Source organism: Sphaeramia orbicularis, chromosome 24, assembly GCF_902148855.1.
Source record: "Sphaeramia orbicularis chromosome 24, fSphaOr1.1, whole genome shotgun sequence".
NCBI lineage: Eukaryota > Metazoa > Chordata > Actinopteri > Kurtiformes > Apogonidae > Sphaeramia > Sphaeramia orbicularis.
The window spans coordinates 27,446,386-27,462,933 of record NC_043979.1 but is presented as its reverse complement, the minus strand read 5'-3'; the positions used below and the strand labels follow the sequence as shown (position 1 = coordinate 27,462,933).

The 16,548-nt window shown below is 35.6% G+C and overlaps 2 protein-coding genes across 2 annotated transcripts; both read left to right on the top strand.

The window, feature by feature from the left end:
• Nucleotides 1-384: 384 nt before the first annotated feature.
• On the top strand, nt 385-5,862 carry LOC115415499 (uncharacterized). Its single transcript, XM_030129090.1, has 6 exons — nt 385-448; nt 2,069-2,377; nt 2,817-3,074; nt 3,281-3,370; nt 5,412-5,498; nt 5,596-5,862. Exons 1-6 carry the CDS (start codon nt 385-387, stop codon nt 5,721-5,723), a joined length of 936 nt encoding a protein of 311 aa, XP_029984950.1. The 3' UTR covers nt 5,724-5,862.
• A 988-nt stretch (nt 5,863-6,850) lies between these two features.
• Nucleotides 6,851-16,315, top strand: LOC115415495 (uncharacterized). Its single transcript, XM_030129083.1, has 9 exons — nt 6,851-6,919; nt 8,099-8,190; nt 8,347-8,661; nt 8,799-9,065; nt 9,164-9,304; nt 10,386-10,496; nt 10,594-10,625; nt 13,417-13,482; nt 15,775-16,315. Exons 2-9 carry the CDS (start codon nt 8,139-8,141, stop codon nt 15,910-15,912), a joined length of 1,122 nt encoding a protein of 373 aa, XP_029984943.1. The 5' UTR covers nt 6,851-6,919; nt 8,099-8,138; the 3' UTR covers nt 15,913-16,315.
• The last annotated feature ends 233 nt before the right edge of the window (nt 16,316-16,548 follow it).

Here is a 16,548-nt window from a genome sequence, read left to right as displayed (position 1 = left end):
CCCTCCCATCACACAGGACATTATGACTTTGTAGTGTTGCACACATATTTAACTTGCATGTGAGGGGAAATGCATATTGAGCAACATCTGTACCAGTAGCATGAGTCTTTCCAAAATGTGGAAACACCAATGAAAATAAAATCTCATTCTGGTGTTCTCATTATGTATTCTCCAAAATGTTTTACTGCTGGTTATAACTAATTCTGACATTATATTTAACTAATTAATGAGACCGTTTATTAATAGATAACTGACTAAACACATAACAGAAATGAAAAGCTGATTTGCTCCTCCTACTTAGACTCAGAATAGACAAAACCAATGGGGAAGTGACAATTTTATACAGGATGCATTCAGTAAGCATCAAGACTAAAAAAGAGAAGAATGATGGTTGAAAATAAACAGATTAAAATGTCTTCTTCTCTGCTACTGATGCTTCAGATCACAGGTAAAGGTTTCTTTCTTTTTCTTTTTTTTTTTCAGAAATGACAATGACATGGAATGAACATGAACATGTTACCCAGGGTTATTTATCTTGTTAGCATTTCTCATTACTGATGTGAGAGTTTGTGTTATTTTACACATTGAAACATGAGATGACACCATTAGCTTTATGGCATTAAGATTTATTTTCTCAAGTTTCTTTCTATATATTCAGACTCTTATTCTTGATATTCAAGTTTCTGTGCACACTAAAAACAGGGTATTGTTTTCCCCTTTGTGCATGTGAGCGTAAAATCCACTGTTTACCTGCTGTTAATACAAGCTATATTTTTTGTAACCCTCTTGGAATTAAAGAGGTTGTACAGTATTGATATCGCAGACTCTCAACAGCAGGAATAAGTTATGTATAACACTGATACATGCATTATGTGGCCTGCCAGTGTAAATATATTCAGTTCTTATCTCTACAATCCAATACATTGACATCTTTGGCAGAATTTCAGAGCTCTTCATTGTCGGCACTTATTATAATTTTAGGTCATTTATGAATATCTACAAGTAGTTATACTATATTTTGGTGCATTTAGCCTTGCAGTCGTTGCACAGGGTTTGCTTCCCTCTCTAATATTTATATATTACAGCTTTCCTTCAAAATATTGTAAATTTCATCCTTTTTTTCCTTTGAAGCATCATTACATATTTATTTATATTCACATTTTTGTTCCATATATTCAATCTGCCATTTCTGAGTTTTCAGTCATATATAATGATTCCTATTCCATTTATTCATATTAATGGGTCATTACTATATAGAGAGCAGTTGTAAAACATGCAGCCCGTGGGCCAAAACTGGCCCGCCAAAGCGTCCACTCTGGCGATGAATTTGTGAAATGCAAACTTACACTGAAGATATTTACACTCAACGGTGTTAAAATCATTTTAGTTCAGGTTCCACATTCAGACCAATATGATCTAAAGTGAATCAGACCAGTAAAATACTATCATAACAACCTATAAATAATGAAAACTGCAAATTTTCTCTTTATTTTACTGTCAAAAAGTAAAATTTCATGAAAATATTTACATTTACAAACTATTCTTTTACAAAAATGTGAACAACCTGAACAAATATGAACAACATGAAATATCTTGAGAGAAGTAAATGCAATTTTACCAATATTCTGTCTGTTACTAAATGTTTTGTGTATTTGTAATTGTAATGCGCATGTATAACTGATAAACTGAGGCATAATATTACTAAACTTGCATTTTCTTTTCTGAAGACATTTCAGGTTGTTCTTGTTATTCAGATTTGTAAGGACACTTTGTAGATGTAAACATATTCATAATGTTTTTTTGTTTTGTTTTGTTTTGTGTTTTTTTTGTCAGTTATTTCTTTGCTGGTCCGGCCCATTTCAGATCATATTGGGCCTCATGTGGCCCTGAACTAAAATGAGTTTGACACCCCTGTATAGAGTGATTGTTGTGTATTTTACTGGTGATTCACCAGTAAAATACAGTGTTGTAGGACATGTCAATTTGCTGTCAAGGACAGAATCATTCTAACACTACACCTGACCAGAACGTGACTTTTGTTTTTATTGTAAAATTTTTCTCTCAACAGTGGCAACTGGAGGAATTTCATCCGTTGTCAGAAGAGGAGATGATGCCATGTTGTCCTGTACAAATCTGAATGTGCATGACTGTGGTCAGATTGGCTTTATTTTCACTGTGGAGACTGACACAACAGAACTGGTCCAACGTGGCCAGATTCAGGAAAACAGAAAAGTTACAACAGACAGACTAAGAATGACAGCAGACTGCTCTCTGGTTATAAAGGAGGTCATACCTGAAGATGCCGGCCTCTATGACTGCCAGCAGAACCATCATCAGCAAGTTGAATATACTGAGAATTGGCTGTCAGTTGTTAGCAGTGAGTAGTTTTCTCATTACTATTTATTCAGCTATGTTATTACATGAAAATACTGCAACACATCAATATATAATGTAGTAACAAGTTGCTTTGTTAGGATTAACATTTTGAAATGAGCCTTCTTGTTTTTAATGAAGGTCCTGAAATAATAGTCAAACAGACAAAAAGGAAAAAGGAAAGTTTAAAAACAATGATCAAAATTGGATGTATTGTATATTATGTGTGTACATCTATAATAGAACTGTTCAATTTATCTCAAAGTACAATAAAACAAAGCAGGTTAAGTAATATTAAGTTATTGTCATCTGAAGGACCTGGAACATAAATGCTGTAGAATCTAGAAGAATCTTAGTGAATATATTCAGCAACATGCTCCCAAACAATGTTGAGGTTAAGTTGGATGAATGTAATTTGCGTTTTATGTTTTTCCTGTTTTTAGTAAATAAGGAAGAAGTTGATGAAAAGATTGCGCTGACCTGCAGTGTGTCGACATATGTACAATGCAAACATCCAGTGAAGTGGCTATATGAGGAAAATGAAGTGACCAGAGACAACAAAAACATACGGTTATCACAGGTCGTCTGCTGGTCTACAGTCACATTTAAAAAGTCAATCAACACCGAGTCGTTCACGTGCAAAGTAGAAGACAAAAACACTGGAAATATTCACCTGTTTCCCTTCAGGCCTCGGTCTTCAGGTGAGAGTATGATCAGCTGCTTACAGTAAACTTATGTATTGTATTGATATTATAAACTCCTAACAGAAGAGGGCGCCTCGTACCAGAACACACTGAGTTCTACCAAAACCACAAATGACTCAATGGCACATAAGGTATAAAGAGTGCAGTTGTCTATGGAGACGTAGGTACAAACAGCATCTGCCTTTTTTATTTTGTTCATGCAGGTGGGGATACCACAAAACCAGCTGTGGAAAGTACAGAAGAACAGATGACCACACCAGCATCTGAAACTAGAAGAAATAAAACAAATCAAGGTATTTCTTACATCTCTCATCTCTCACTCCTGAAGGAAACAGTACATCATTCTTCATGTGCTTTAATTCACCAGACTAGTTGAGTCTGTTGTGGGCACTGTTGCATTGTTTCATTTCACATTTTTAAAGGGTTCTATGTAGTAGGATAGTCCACACTCTCAACAGCAAAGGGAACACACTTAGGGCAAACAAAACCACCGACAAAACAAGGCTATGTATCCACAGATTGCACTGAATAATATCTAAAACTCATTGTTTGCACACATCTGTATTATAGTATCTTTAAGTTTTCTTCTTAAAACTGAAACTCCACATAATTGGTCCAAATAACACTGGGTTTTATAATCTTCACGTGCTACGTCAGCTGATAGTTTACATTACAGCTCTGTTAGCTTAGCTACAAAACAGCCACAGTAAAACCACAAATCACCTCCATTTCTGTACAATTTGTGCATCTATTTTAAGTGTGGACCAGAGTGAATATTCCCCAAAATAAAAAGACCAGAGCAGACAAAACAAACACTTAATATACTTTCAGTTGAAACCTGCAACTTCACCACTAGATTTCTCAATTATGCTGGGGTTGTAAATATTATTGATGCTCAAAAATGAATCCAACTATCAACAGCATGGAGGAGTTTTACCAGTTTTACCATGAAGGCATTAACTCTGTGGAGATGTAGTGTTACTCATTCCCTAAATAAAGGGTGAATGTCATCATTTACACATATCTCTACTGTTGTATCAGGTTTTGTCCTTCAAACACATCTCAGTCGATCCAAATAACACTGTGTCTTATAATGTTCAGGTGCTGCGTCAGCTGATAGTTTACATTATAGTTCTGTTAGCTTAGCTCTGTTTGTAGACATAAATCACCTCTGTTTTCTGTGCGGTTAGTGTTGTCAATAGCTGCGCTGAAGATCTGTTTGAAATCGTCAAAACATGGTCAGAACTGTCATAGTTTAGTCTGAACCGTGGATTAACAAATTAAAAACTTAGCAAAGATAATAACATACCACAATAACTTTATACCTTCCTAAGCCTCATAATCAAACTCACCCATATAGATGAATCATTGTGATTTCAGCATTCTTTTTATTTACAGCTGTATCCAGTGCTGAAAACAACTACTTCTAACTTTCTTCACTTTGTCGCTTTCTTTAACTCTGAAAGTCGTTTTTTTAGTTTCATCCAGTCTCATCACTTTCTGATGTTTTGGTCATCATTGCTTCGTGGTGTTAGTTTTCGTCACCATGTGAGTTCGACAGGGTGACTCACTACTCCCTCTAGTGGTCACATAAATCCAAGAATCCATCTGTATAAATAGATTCAGTTCATATCTGTATATTCCAATAAACTGGCATCTTTGACATAACTTCAGAGCTCTTCATTTCAAACACTCTGATGATAACTCTAAGTGTTTGGGTTTTTTTTTTTTTTCAATATTTAGATGTAGGAATATAATCTTATGAACTACGAGCTATTCTTGAGGTGATTAAAAATGTCCTTTTTCTTTTTACTGTCTTTAAGGGCAAAGAAGATCATCCTCATAGAACTTACGGTCCCATGGGAAGAGGGTTGTGAGGAGGCGTTCGAAAGAAAGAGCGGCAAATACCAGGACCTCCTGCATGACTGCAGAGAGAAAGGGTGGCAGGCGTGGCTCTTCCCAGTCGAGGTCGGCTGTAGAGGATTCCCTGCCCAGTCAGTGTGGAGGATGCTCACGGCAATTGGGGTGACGGGAAGGGAGAGAAAGATGGCAGCTCGCAGGATGGGTGAGGCAGCAGAAAGAGCCTCCTGTTGGTTATGGAGCAGGAGAGAGGAGCTTAGCTGGAAGCCAGGGGGAGTTGATGGGCAGTGATCTGGCCACCACTGCCGACCCACCAATGTTGAGGGTGTAGCGGTTTTGGGTCGAAACACCCAATGATCATTGGATACCGCCTGATGACATCAACTCTTCCTGGCCAAAGCTACATTCACTAACAGTGAATGAAGGAGAAGCATCTTCGGGTGTAATTACAATCAATGTTTTCCTTTGTTTCAGTTTGGATCCGGTTCTTCATTGGGTTTGTGGGTTTAACAGCGCTCTCAGTAACTGCTGTGGTCCTCCCTAAGTGGATGAAAAGGAAAAGTGAGGATATACACACTTTAAAACAACAAACTGTGACACAGAGAACTTCACTGTTGAAACTCCAGTGAACTGTCTTTTCTTTCTTCTGTCTCTTCAGGGAATAACTCACAGATCAGTCACAGTGATGTCACAGTGACTTATCGCGCTGCAGCTTCCTCCTCTTCTGCTTCAGTCTCCATTAACCCTGATGACTTCTATGAAAATGCAGATTATGGAAATCAATAACAGACCACAGTGTCATATGTAACAGCCTGTCGACCACATCCTAAGTTGTTTTATGTCTAAACCAAACCGTACCCATTGTCTAGTGCAGTGGTTCCAACCTTTTTTGGCTCCTGACCCCATTTGAACATCACAAATTTCTGGCAAGTTGGGAGTGAGAGTGAATAGATTTATTTTATTTTCTCTTGTACATAATGTACCAAGATTAATCACAGCAAAGTTATGATATATTTCACTTGTGTGCAATATAAATACAGAGGTTAAACTTTTATTATATATATATATATATATATATATATATATATATTTTTTTTTTTTTTTTTTTTTTTTTTTACAACTTCTGGTTTTATATTTTATGGGATAAATTGTACTATGTTGAATCTTCTCTTTTCTGTTTGTTAGGTTACACATCCATATTGTTGAGTCGTACTGTACAGACTGTATTTTCATTTCAGAAATGCATCTTGGCTTCTTTAATAAATAATTCAACTGCCCACAAGACGGCAGCAATTTTCATTATGTGTCAACTCATGTTTCTCCGTCTGAGGGAGAATGAGAGTGAAGAACATGTTTCCTTTCATAATAACATCAGGAAAAAAATGTGTATGAAATTTTTGCACAACATATATCCCACCAACCTATATTGATCAGAATATTCAGATATTAAAAATACTTGCACATTCTGTAAACAAGTCTCAAAAACATGTTTTCATTTCCTCTATTATTGCCCTTATTCTCTTTCTTTTTTGGATCCATCTTACAAGTTATATCTCTTCTAAATAAACCAGCATCATTGAAATTACAGATAAGAATGTAGTTGCAGATTTTGATTTGTATTTTCAGGCTCTTACCACTGTCTATGTATTAAACTGGTGTGTATGGATTTTGAGCTCTCCCTATAAGTTGCCAGACAAAGTTTACTGTGAAACTCATCAGCATTTTTGTCCACTTGTGTTTGTCAGGTTCACATCTTCACCACCAGAGGTTCCACATTCTCATGAAAACATTTCCTCCTTTGCTCTCAGAAAAAACCTCAAAAACACAGAGAAACCAGCAGACCTCAGACCAGAGAAATATCACCTTATATAAAGTGTAATACCATGAGAACAAAACCAGTCTGAGATCTTGGGTTCATTTTTTCTGTTAGGTCGATTCCCCTCTTCAGCAGTGGGCCAATCAGAATATTTATCTCATATAAGGTAAGTCTGATATGATGATTCCCAGAGGAACACCACTGAGGAACCAAAACAGCTGTTGATCTGCTATAAATCAATCTGTTAATGTAGAGGAAAAAGAACTACAAACATCTGCATAGGTCTGTAAGTGTGTTTGTGTGGGCAGATGTTTGGTGGAAAACAGAACATTCTTTGTGAATCTTATGCGTTCATATTTTAACATCCATTTCACACATATACAGTGGTTGCTGGTCTATAGAAGAAAGCCTATTTAAACAAATTAATCTTTGTAACAGCGTCTCTATAATGAAAAATATGCTGAAGTTATTATAATATAACACTTGTCTGTATTCTGTGGTTCATGTCAACATTTATTAAAGTTGTTTTTATCTATATTTAATTAATTTCTGTCTGAATATTTATGTGTGAACATGGACCACCAGTAAAATGACTCTGAAAACTTTTGTCAAGCAGGTTATATGAGGCTGTGCTGTCACTGGAGGATTAAAAAATTCACCCTTGGTCAGCTTTTTTGGCACCCATAGGAATTTCTTGTCATTATTTTGTTTTAATGTAAATGAGTTTCTCTGGGTCGGTAAGTGGCCCTGAGTGAGATCCAGACACTTTGAAGACTCCAGAACCAACATGAAACAGGTGATTTACCTGCTCCACATGTCACAGCTACTGAAGTTTGGTCTTGTTCAGCTCCGTACACCTCTGTTTAGTCTCCTCCACCTCAAAGTTTGACACAAGGACTTGAATTTAATAGAGTGTGAGGACAAACACTACTTGGATATTTGTCTACGTAGGTGATATTGGACCCAGTTCCTTCAGTCGACTGGTGGTGCAGTGGATAGGCTGTGGGTTTGTTCATGAGATTTATGTGTTTAAATCAAAACAAAATAAATGTTCCCAGAATAAGAAAAAAAACACTAAATTGCGGGTGGACTTTAACTAAACTGCTGTGTTCATCTCCACCAGTCTCCACCACATATAAGATACAGGACTGATGACTGACTCTTAGAAGTAAATCAGTTATGGTTTAATATTTTGATCTTTTCAATTCAAAGGGATAAAAGCTCATGTTCTCGTGTCAAAGCACAGGTTTGAGCTCAAACCACAAAGTCTGAGGTGACAATAATGAGTAGACACATAGAAGAGGAAGGACAAATGTGTTTTCCTGTTTGATGCATCATTTCACAGATACTTCAGATTCACAGTGAAGACCAGTCAGAGAACCACCATGGGTGAATTCACATGGATCACACTGTCTTTACTTTTTCTACAGATATCAGGTAAAGACACATTTATTGAGATCTCTGAAAGTAAAGCCAAGTTTGTGTTTGTTTAATGTGATGAATCCACCTGGAAACCACAGAGGAAACTTTTGTCTATTTATTAATATTAGAGAAAAAAACATCATAAAAACTACATTTATTTTCCATTTTCAGCGGAAGTCACTGAAGAAAATGTCTTTGTCAGAAATGGAAGTGATGCCACGCTGTCTTGTGGAAATGTGATGGATCGTCAGCATGAATGTAATGGTACAACCTGGAACTTTGTCAGAGAAGAAACAGTAGTAGAGCTTGTTGGTCATGGAAAGATTAAACCTGAATTCCAATCAGACAGACTGGATGTTACAGCAGACTGCTCCCTTCTTATAAAGAATGTCACCAAGGAGGATGCTGGTGCGTACACCTGCCGACAGTACAGAAATAAAGTGAAATATGGGGGAGACGCTATGGTTTATCTGTCTGTCGTTACCTGTGAGTATTTACATCAGAATATTTTCATCTCAAACTATCTTATTAAAATAAGCACAGGAACATAATAACAATGGAATTTACAGTGATTCATTTATTCTCTTTTTGTCTTTGTCTCACAATATCTCCATGTTCACCAGTGACAGAACATCAGGACACAGATAAAAGGATGTTCAACTGTTCTGTGTGGACATACAGACAGTGTAAACATACAGTGAAGTGGCAGTTTGAGAAAAACAATGGGAAGAAGTTCAAAGAAGATTTGAGCACAGTGGATGGCAAATGTTCAAACACCTTGAAATGTGTTGGTTGTAAACCAGAGAATTCTGATTCATTAACATGTAAAGTGACAGATAAAAATCAGAAAGTGCATCCGTTCCCCTTTAAGTCTTCAGATCAGAAAACAGGTAAGAGCATGATGATCTGTTAAACATTATGGGAAAAAGAAAAGGAATGTTGATTATAATTTACCGCACATGATTGGGTTTTTATTTCATTTATGCAGAAGAGAAAAACAAGATGAATGTGGAGACAACAAGAGTCACACCAACAACAAGAACGACAACTAACTTAGCAGCAGTGGAAAACACTGAAGAAAACAAAACAACCACAGCATCTGCACCCAGTAACTACACAACAAAACCAGGTTCTCCTAACATCTCTATCTCTACTATTTTCTTATTTAATTAATCCAAGAATCTGTCATTGTTTAACTAGTATTTAGTTTTATGTTTCATTTAGATTGCACAGTATGAGTATTATAGTGACATGTGTTTGCAGATGTTCATAATACTACATCTGTTCAGTCCGTTTGTTCACACATAAGCAGATCTTTCTCGATTTTTCTGATCTGCTGCTCAGAGGTTATAATAGAGAACTTACAGGAGAAAAGACTCCTCTATCGTGGTAGCTACAGTAGAACAGGTATTTAAAAATAGCTTATGTGAATGCTCTTCATGTGAATCACTCAACAGTCTCCTCTGCGTGGTTGTTACCAGTGACTCCACTACAGAGCTCTGCTGATGCTGTTAACCACATTCTCACTACAACATTTCCTCTTTAGTAAAACTCAGAAAAGATGCAAAGACAATTAAGATGATTTTTTTCCCCCAACATTTGTATTTCTTTGCTATATTTAATGGCTGAACATCTTGTTTTATCTTTATCCATAGAAAGCTAGTAAACGTTTGTCATGATGTGACACTATATGAATACAATTTGATTGATTGAAAGATATATTATTAATCTTTGACAGGAAATTGTTCTTTTACAACAGCCATGATGAGAGTGTCACACTAAAACAGAAATATAAATAAGATAAAAATGTAATTATGCCACGTAAAACTTAATATATAATGGTGCAAAATTAGTGCAGTTGGCACAATGGAACATCATTAACAACATCTGCCTAAGGATAAATAGATATATAAAACACTTACACAAACAAATATCTCAGCTTAATTACCTCAAGGAGGTTATGTTTTTTGCCAGCATTGGTTTGTTAGTCTGCCAGTATGTTTGTTTATCTGTCTGTCCGTGTGCAAGATAACTCAAAAAGTTATGGATGGATTTGGATGAAAATTTCAGGAAATGTTGATACTGGCACAAGGAACAAATTATTAAATTTTCATGGGGGGGGGGCAATGATCTGCCTTGACAGAGGTCTGCGCTCTCAGAGTGCTATTCTAGTTTATTCTGTTATTGTGCTTATTCTCTTTCTTTTTTAGATCTAGTAACAGTTTCAGGTTTTCCATACAAGGCGAAGGTCTCCATTGCTTCAGGTTCAGCAGCACTTCTAGTAACTATTGTGGTGCTTCTCATTTGGAAGACAAAAAAAGGTCAGAACATTTACAGTCACAATTATTCTACAAGTTGATTTGAAAATAAATTAACATTTTCATTGTATAACCTAAAACAAATTCCTTTTCTTTTCAGGGAACAAAACACAGATGGGAGAAGGCACTGTTGTGAGTAAAAATATGTATAATTCTATAGCAAAAGGAGATTGAACAAAGGAAAAAGCAAAGGAATATTAATTCATAAAGCAGCTGAGAGACAATATTTATGCTATATTTATTATGTTACTGTGTTACATGCCATCACATAGGGGATAAAAATAATACAGAAACTCAGTAAAAAAATAAAAAGGTGGAGTATATCATTATTTTTGCCAAAGATGACAGCCTTTAGAATTTGACCTGTGTTTGTGATTTGTTTCTTACATGTTTAAATTGATACATTTTGCAGGTTTCAATCTCCATTCATCTACCTAAAGTCTGGTGTTTCGTCATGATTTTTGAGATGCAATTTTAGACAAATCCAGGATAAGACAATAATGGTGGAAATAGCAGAAAAGCACTATATTAATTTATCAAAACCAAAGTTACAAAGTGCTTCACATAGCAGGCAAAATATGGAGACATAAAGCACAACAATACAATAGAATAAAAGCTAGAATTAGGTGAAATCAGGGGAAGACAAATGTGATAAGTGTGTTTTCCTTATACTTAAAAGAACCCACTGATCTAGCTGTGATATTTTCAGATGTGACATAATTACACACATTCTTTCCTCAAATAGAAATGGCGATATCTGTCTGAATGAACATAAAACTTATATTCAAATAAAAGTAAAAAGTACATCCTCTAAAATGTATTCAAAGTAAAATTTTTCATTTTCTGTGGAAAGTTAGTCAAACCTATTAATGTACTGGAAAGACTAATGTAACTTGAAACTAAATTATGAAGAATTGTGAAGATTAGCTTTGTTTCAATTAGTTTTCAGTGTCAGCAACAGAACTAAAAACAAAATTTTATCTGTGCTCTAGTCTAGTCTTTGTTGAATTTCCATTTATATTGGAGACATTAAGGATCATCTTTTCCACGTGGTTGTTTTGATGGAAATCAGCGCTAATGCAAAATGACTGATGAAATAAGAAATGCATTAAAACTCCTGATCCTGCTTTGAAAATGGAAGAAAAGGTAAAACTGTCAGAAAAGAAATACTCAAGTGAAGCACAGATACCTTGAAGCTCTAAATAAGAACGGAAAGAGAGTATGTGACCTTTGTATTTCCCACCTCTGCATATTTCATCATATAGTGACTAATAAAGTTAAAAAGCTTAAACCAGAGTTTAGGTCTGTACAAAGTTCATAACCAAGAGTTTGCAGAGTACGAGTAAAAAGTTTTAGCAGCGACACAAACCGATTCTTTGCTTGAATGTCATTTATTCATCAGTTAAAATCTTTAAAAAAATGCTTCTAATCAATCTTCTGTGGACATCAGAAACAAATGGAAAAAAAAGTTAGGGGTAACAAAAATTATGTCACTGCAAAATTTTTGTCTATGACAGAGTAAATATAAACTGGCCCACAGGTTTCTGTATTCGATATAAAATATTTTATATTTCTGATTTGTTAGAAGGGTATTAGTTCAAGACCTTTGTGTTCATTAGTCACATTCAAGTGTGGGAGGACACTGCATGACAAGGCACTAGTTTAGACAATGATATCATATAGAGAAGTGTTTCAGTTGGATTGACTAAATATAACGACACTGTTACCCATAAAGTTGGAATAAAATATGTTTACCTCTTCTGATGAAATGATTGTGATGATGTGATTCATGCTTCTATGGGTAACATTGTATTAACACTAACAGTGAGCAAAATTATAATATATCTGGCATCATTCGGCTGTACTGATAGTAAATCTACCTGAGGGTAACTTACATTTTGTAACACTGGTCATGTTTTGTGTAAGGCTCAGAAGTTAAGATAATTTATGTTGAGGAAATATAAGGTTTAACAGTGAAGTAAATTCATATTACAGGGAATAAGTTAACTCGTGTTTAAGTTAATTTGTTAAAAAAATATTGACAGTGTTCACCCAATTAACAATTTACATTTATAGAATTATTATTTACACATTTATACATTTAAATATTCCTATTTGTAGTATACAAGCAGCTACAGTCATGGAAAAAATTATTAGGCCATCGAAATTCATCAAAAACAATGGTTATGCAATCAAGTACTAACTCCTGTGTGTATCATGTGGCTAAAACAAACAGAAAAGAAAACATGGAATGCCTAAAAGCACTGTTTTTATCAGTACAATGCCATAGATATTGATGTAAGAACTGAAGTGAATTTGGTTATTATCAACAAAACATGTAAAATGGATAGATATCAGCTCTGAAATTAAACTCTTATGAGCTATTTTTGTTGTTATCATTATATTTGTCCAAACAAATGTACCTTTAGTTGTACCAGGCATTAAAATGAACAAGAAATTGAAGAAAACAAGGGTGGTCTAATAATTTTTTCCACGACTGTAAGATAATGTGCTGAATCTGCCGTTCTAAATCACTTACATTTATCAATCAAAGTACTGCTAGCTCCTGATTGGTTAGTTCAGTCATGTGAGGGTATGTGTCAGGAAGTGTTGCTATAGCAGCTGTGTGGAGAGCGAAGCACTGTTCAAGACTGCTGCTGTCTCATTTTATAAGGAGTGAACCATCAACCACCAACCAACCCTCATGTTACATTTTGTATTTCTACAATCTACTATAGTTTGAATATTAATTTGATAAAAACCTGTTTTTTTTATATGTTTCTCAAAGCTTAAATTACAGTAAAACCAGATGCCAAGATCTCTACCAACAAACTTCCAGTAGATGACAGTGTTTCAGTGTCTGTGTCATTGTTGGTATCAGTTATTGACTCTGTGTTGTCTTGTTTCTGTCTTGTCCTTTGAGGCTGACCCTGAAGATGCTGTTCCCTACGCCTCAGTTCACTTCACCAAGAAGGCCAGAAAAGCTGGGGTGAGCTGCTGGATCACTTATGAATTCTGATATGTATATATAATACACTGGCCTCCTCTTCAGGTTCTGCTATGTTCCTTAACCCATAAAGACCCAAACCTCCACTGGCGACCAAAACCATCAACTGAACTAGAATGTTCTATATCTGCTGATCTATTAATCCTGTCAATACATGTAAATAATTGGTGTAAAATGCAGTTTGTCGTCTTTTCATGGTCATCAGATATGACCCATTTGGACGTTCAGAGGCTCCATAGTGAATGTGGAAAAACGTCATCTTCTACAACATTGACTCACCAGCAAAACCCATGGAGTTGGATCAATGACAGTGGATGAGGATGCTTGTTTTTACATTCACTTATTGACATATTTGCTGAAAAAGTCACTGTTTCTTCAGTTTTCTCTGTTTTACGGTGGCCAACAAGGGCCAAACACACTGCAACGGCCCAATGCGTCTCATTTAGAGAAAACAGCTGCAAGTACAGAAACGATGCAAACTCACAAACTCAAACACAAGTCTAAACGAGGTACAAAAAGAGAGACGTGGTGCAAATGAGAAAATGTGCAGCAAGACACAAAAACACATGCATAATCCTCAAATGCTCTGCAAATAGAGAAGCAATGCAAAGCATAAAATGATTCAAACCAAGAAAACATCTGCAAATGAAAAACGCTGCATAACCAGTCACTTCAAAGGAAGTGCTCCAAACCTGTAGGGGGTGCTGTCAGCAGAACAGCTGACTGACAGTGTTTCAAACTACAGTGGGAACAAATTGAAGTTACAGCGTAGCACGGTCATGTGACTTTTATTTGATTCTAGTCTGTTGTCTATAAACGCTGGCTGGCTGCAGGTTTGGAGCACTTCTGTTGTAGTGATTGATATGCAGCGTTTTTCATTTGCATATGTTTTCTTGATTTGCATCGTTTCTCTATTTGCAGAGCATTTGATGTTTATCCATTTGTTTTTCTTTCTTGCAGCACATTTTTTTATTTGCATCACATTCCTCTTTTTGTACCTCGTTTAGACTTGTGTTTGAGTTGTCAATTTGCATCGTTTCTGTACTTGCAGCTATTTTCTCTTAACTGAGACACACTGGGCCGTTGCAATGTGTTTGGCCCTTGTCGGCCACCGTACTGTTTTGATATAATAACCGTTGACTGTACTCTGAGTTTTCATGAGCATCTAAATTAAATATAGTAAATGAAGTATAGGAAAATACATGATTTACAGTGAAAAATGCAAAATACAGAAGATAATAGTATAGTAAATGGTGATAAATCACTAATGAAAGGTTGACCGGAGAGAAAAATTCATTTGGGAAGTGCCACAAAACTGCAGTGGTGGAGAATCCCAGCTCCATAAAGTAAAAGTCCTGCCTTGTATTTGTTCCAACCATTCACTGAACCAGCACATTTTGATGGCCACAACTCCTCATTCAGGTAGGTGGGATTGTTAGTGGAATCACCTGTGTTAAGTGAACAGGTAGAACCAATACATGGCGGGACTTTTACTTTATGGAGCTGGGATTCTCCACCACTGCAAAACTGACAAAAGTACAACTGGGTCTTTATGGGTTAAAATTAGTGATCTGTATTAAGAGGCAAGTTCGACCAAGTCAGAATCTCTTTGTTTGTTAGTATCATTTCAACTGTAAAAGGTTTTTCTTAGTGGTTCTTGTGCCTTCTTGTTACTTTCTGATACTTCTGTTAAAGGTTCCGTGATGTTTGCTTTTCACATTATGGGAGACCAGAAAGTGATTCACTACTCCCTCTAGTGGTCACATAAATGCAGTGGCCTATTCATGTGAAAACAATCCAGTACATTGGAATCTTTGGAATAACTTCACAGATCTTCATTCTAAGCACTGGAATGATAATTTAATGTAATTTTTTAATATCTGAAAGTAAATTACTTCATACAGCCCCTCTGAGGTGGTGGAACAGTTGATATAAATGTAAACATAGTGGAATTTTAAGATGTATTTTTGTAAATCTGAGCCCGAAGGAAACATACAGTTGTTAAGTCTCAAATAATAAAGTTTAGGAAGTTTAGTATGTGATGTTTTCATATAGTTTGATCCACTTTCTTCAACATAACCATCAGGGGTGATTTTATTTACCCTTCATGATACTAAAAATTTTGAGTTGAGGCAGATGTTAGTCTCATAGACCCTTTAATCCTGCTTCATGATCCAGGCCTCAGACCAGCATGTCCACCCCACAGTCTCATCTAATAAACAAATCTACAGCCTTCTGAATACTTAGTCACTCTGTTTCCTTCTTGTTTCTCAGACCCAGCGTAAAAATGATGATGATGATGATGATGATGATGCAGTGACATACAGCACCGTTAAAGCCTCCTCCTCCTCTTCTGCTGCAGACTCCTGTGATCCCAGCATCCTCTATGTTACTGTAAACAAACCAAAATAGTGTCCATGTAACCAAATAGTATAGACCACAGCAGTGTTTCATAGCAGTTCACCTATCAGTTCGCTGTTTTTATGTTATTACAGTCTTTCATGTTCTAAAATTAACGTGTTGACAAAATGTTAAACGAAGAAAAATATATTAAGCATCTGTGTCTGCTTATGATGGTTAAACTGTAAAAAAAAAAAAAATGCTATATAGGCTAATGCTTTTTTGATTGTAGACATATTTGTAATGAAAATAGTGGTTAAAATACGATGTTTTCTGGCATTAAAATGAACCAAACTTTCTACTGAACTTCAGTGAATGTATAAAGCTTCTATTTGGGCCAAACTTTCTGATGTTTTCTGCTTGTTTTTGAGGAATACAGATGGAAAGACTAAGCACAAAGTCTGAGGCTGATTTTATAGTCGACTTCCTATATTATCAGTGTACGACACCATCAGTGTTATTAGCACCTTATTTTACATGATAGTTTCTTCTTCTTCTTCTTCTTCTTCTTCTTCTTCTTCTGATTAGTATTATTTTTTATTATAATTATTATTTATTTTTTTAAATTTAGCATTTTTACATAATATTTTCCTTGTTACTCTTGTTTTATTTTATTTATGTGACAAAAAAAATTCTTCAAAATAAAAA

Excerpts from the sequence above, each read along its gene's own strand:
- LOC115415499 (XM_030129090.1), top strand. The coding sequence starts at position 385 with ATGATGGTTGAAAATAAACAGATTAAAATGTCTTCTTCTCTGCTACTG. Across the intron at positions 2,378-2,816 it reads TTGGCTGTCAGTTGTTAGCA|TAAATAAGGAAGAAGTTGAT; the intron begins GTGAGTAGTTTT and ends TCCTGTTTTTAG. Across the intron at positions 3,075-3,280 it reads CTTCAGGCCTCGGTCTTCAG|GTGGGGATACCACAAAACCA; the intron begins GTGAGAGTATGA and ends TTGTTCATGCAG.
- LOC115415495 (XM_030129083.1), top strand. The coding sequence starts at position 8,139 with ATGGGTGAATTCACATGGATCACACTGTCTTTACTTTTTCTACAGATA. Across the intron at positions 8,191-8,346 it reads ACTTTTTCTACAGATATCAG|CGGAAGTCACTGAAGAAAAT; the intron begins GTAAAGACACAT and ends TTCCATTTTCAG. Across the intron at positions 10,626-13,416 it reads AGATGGGAGAAGGCACTGTT|GCTGACCCTGAAGATGCTGT; the intron begins GTGAGTAAAAAT and ends TTGTCCTTTGAG.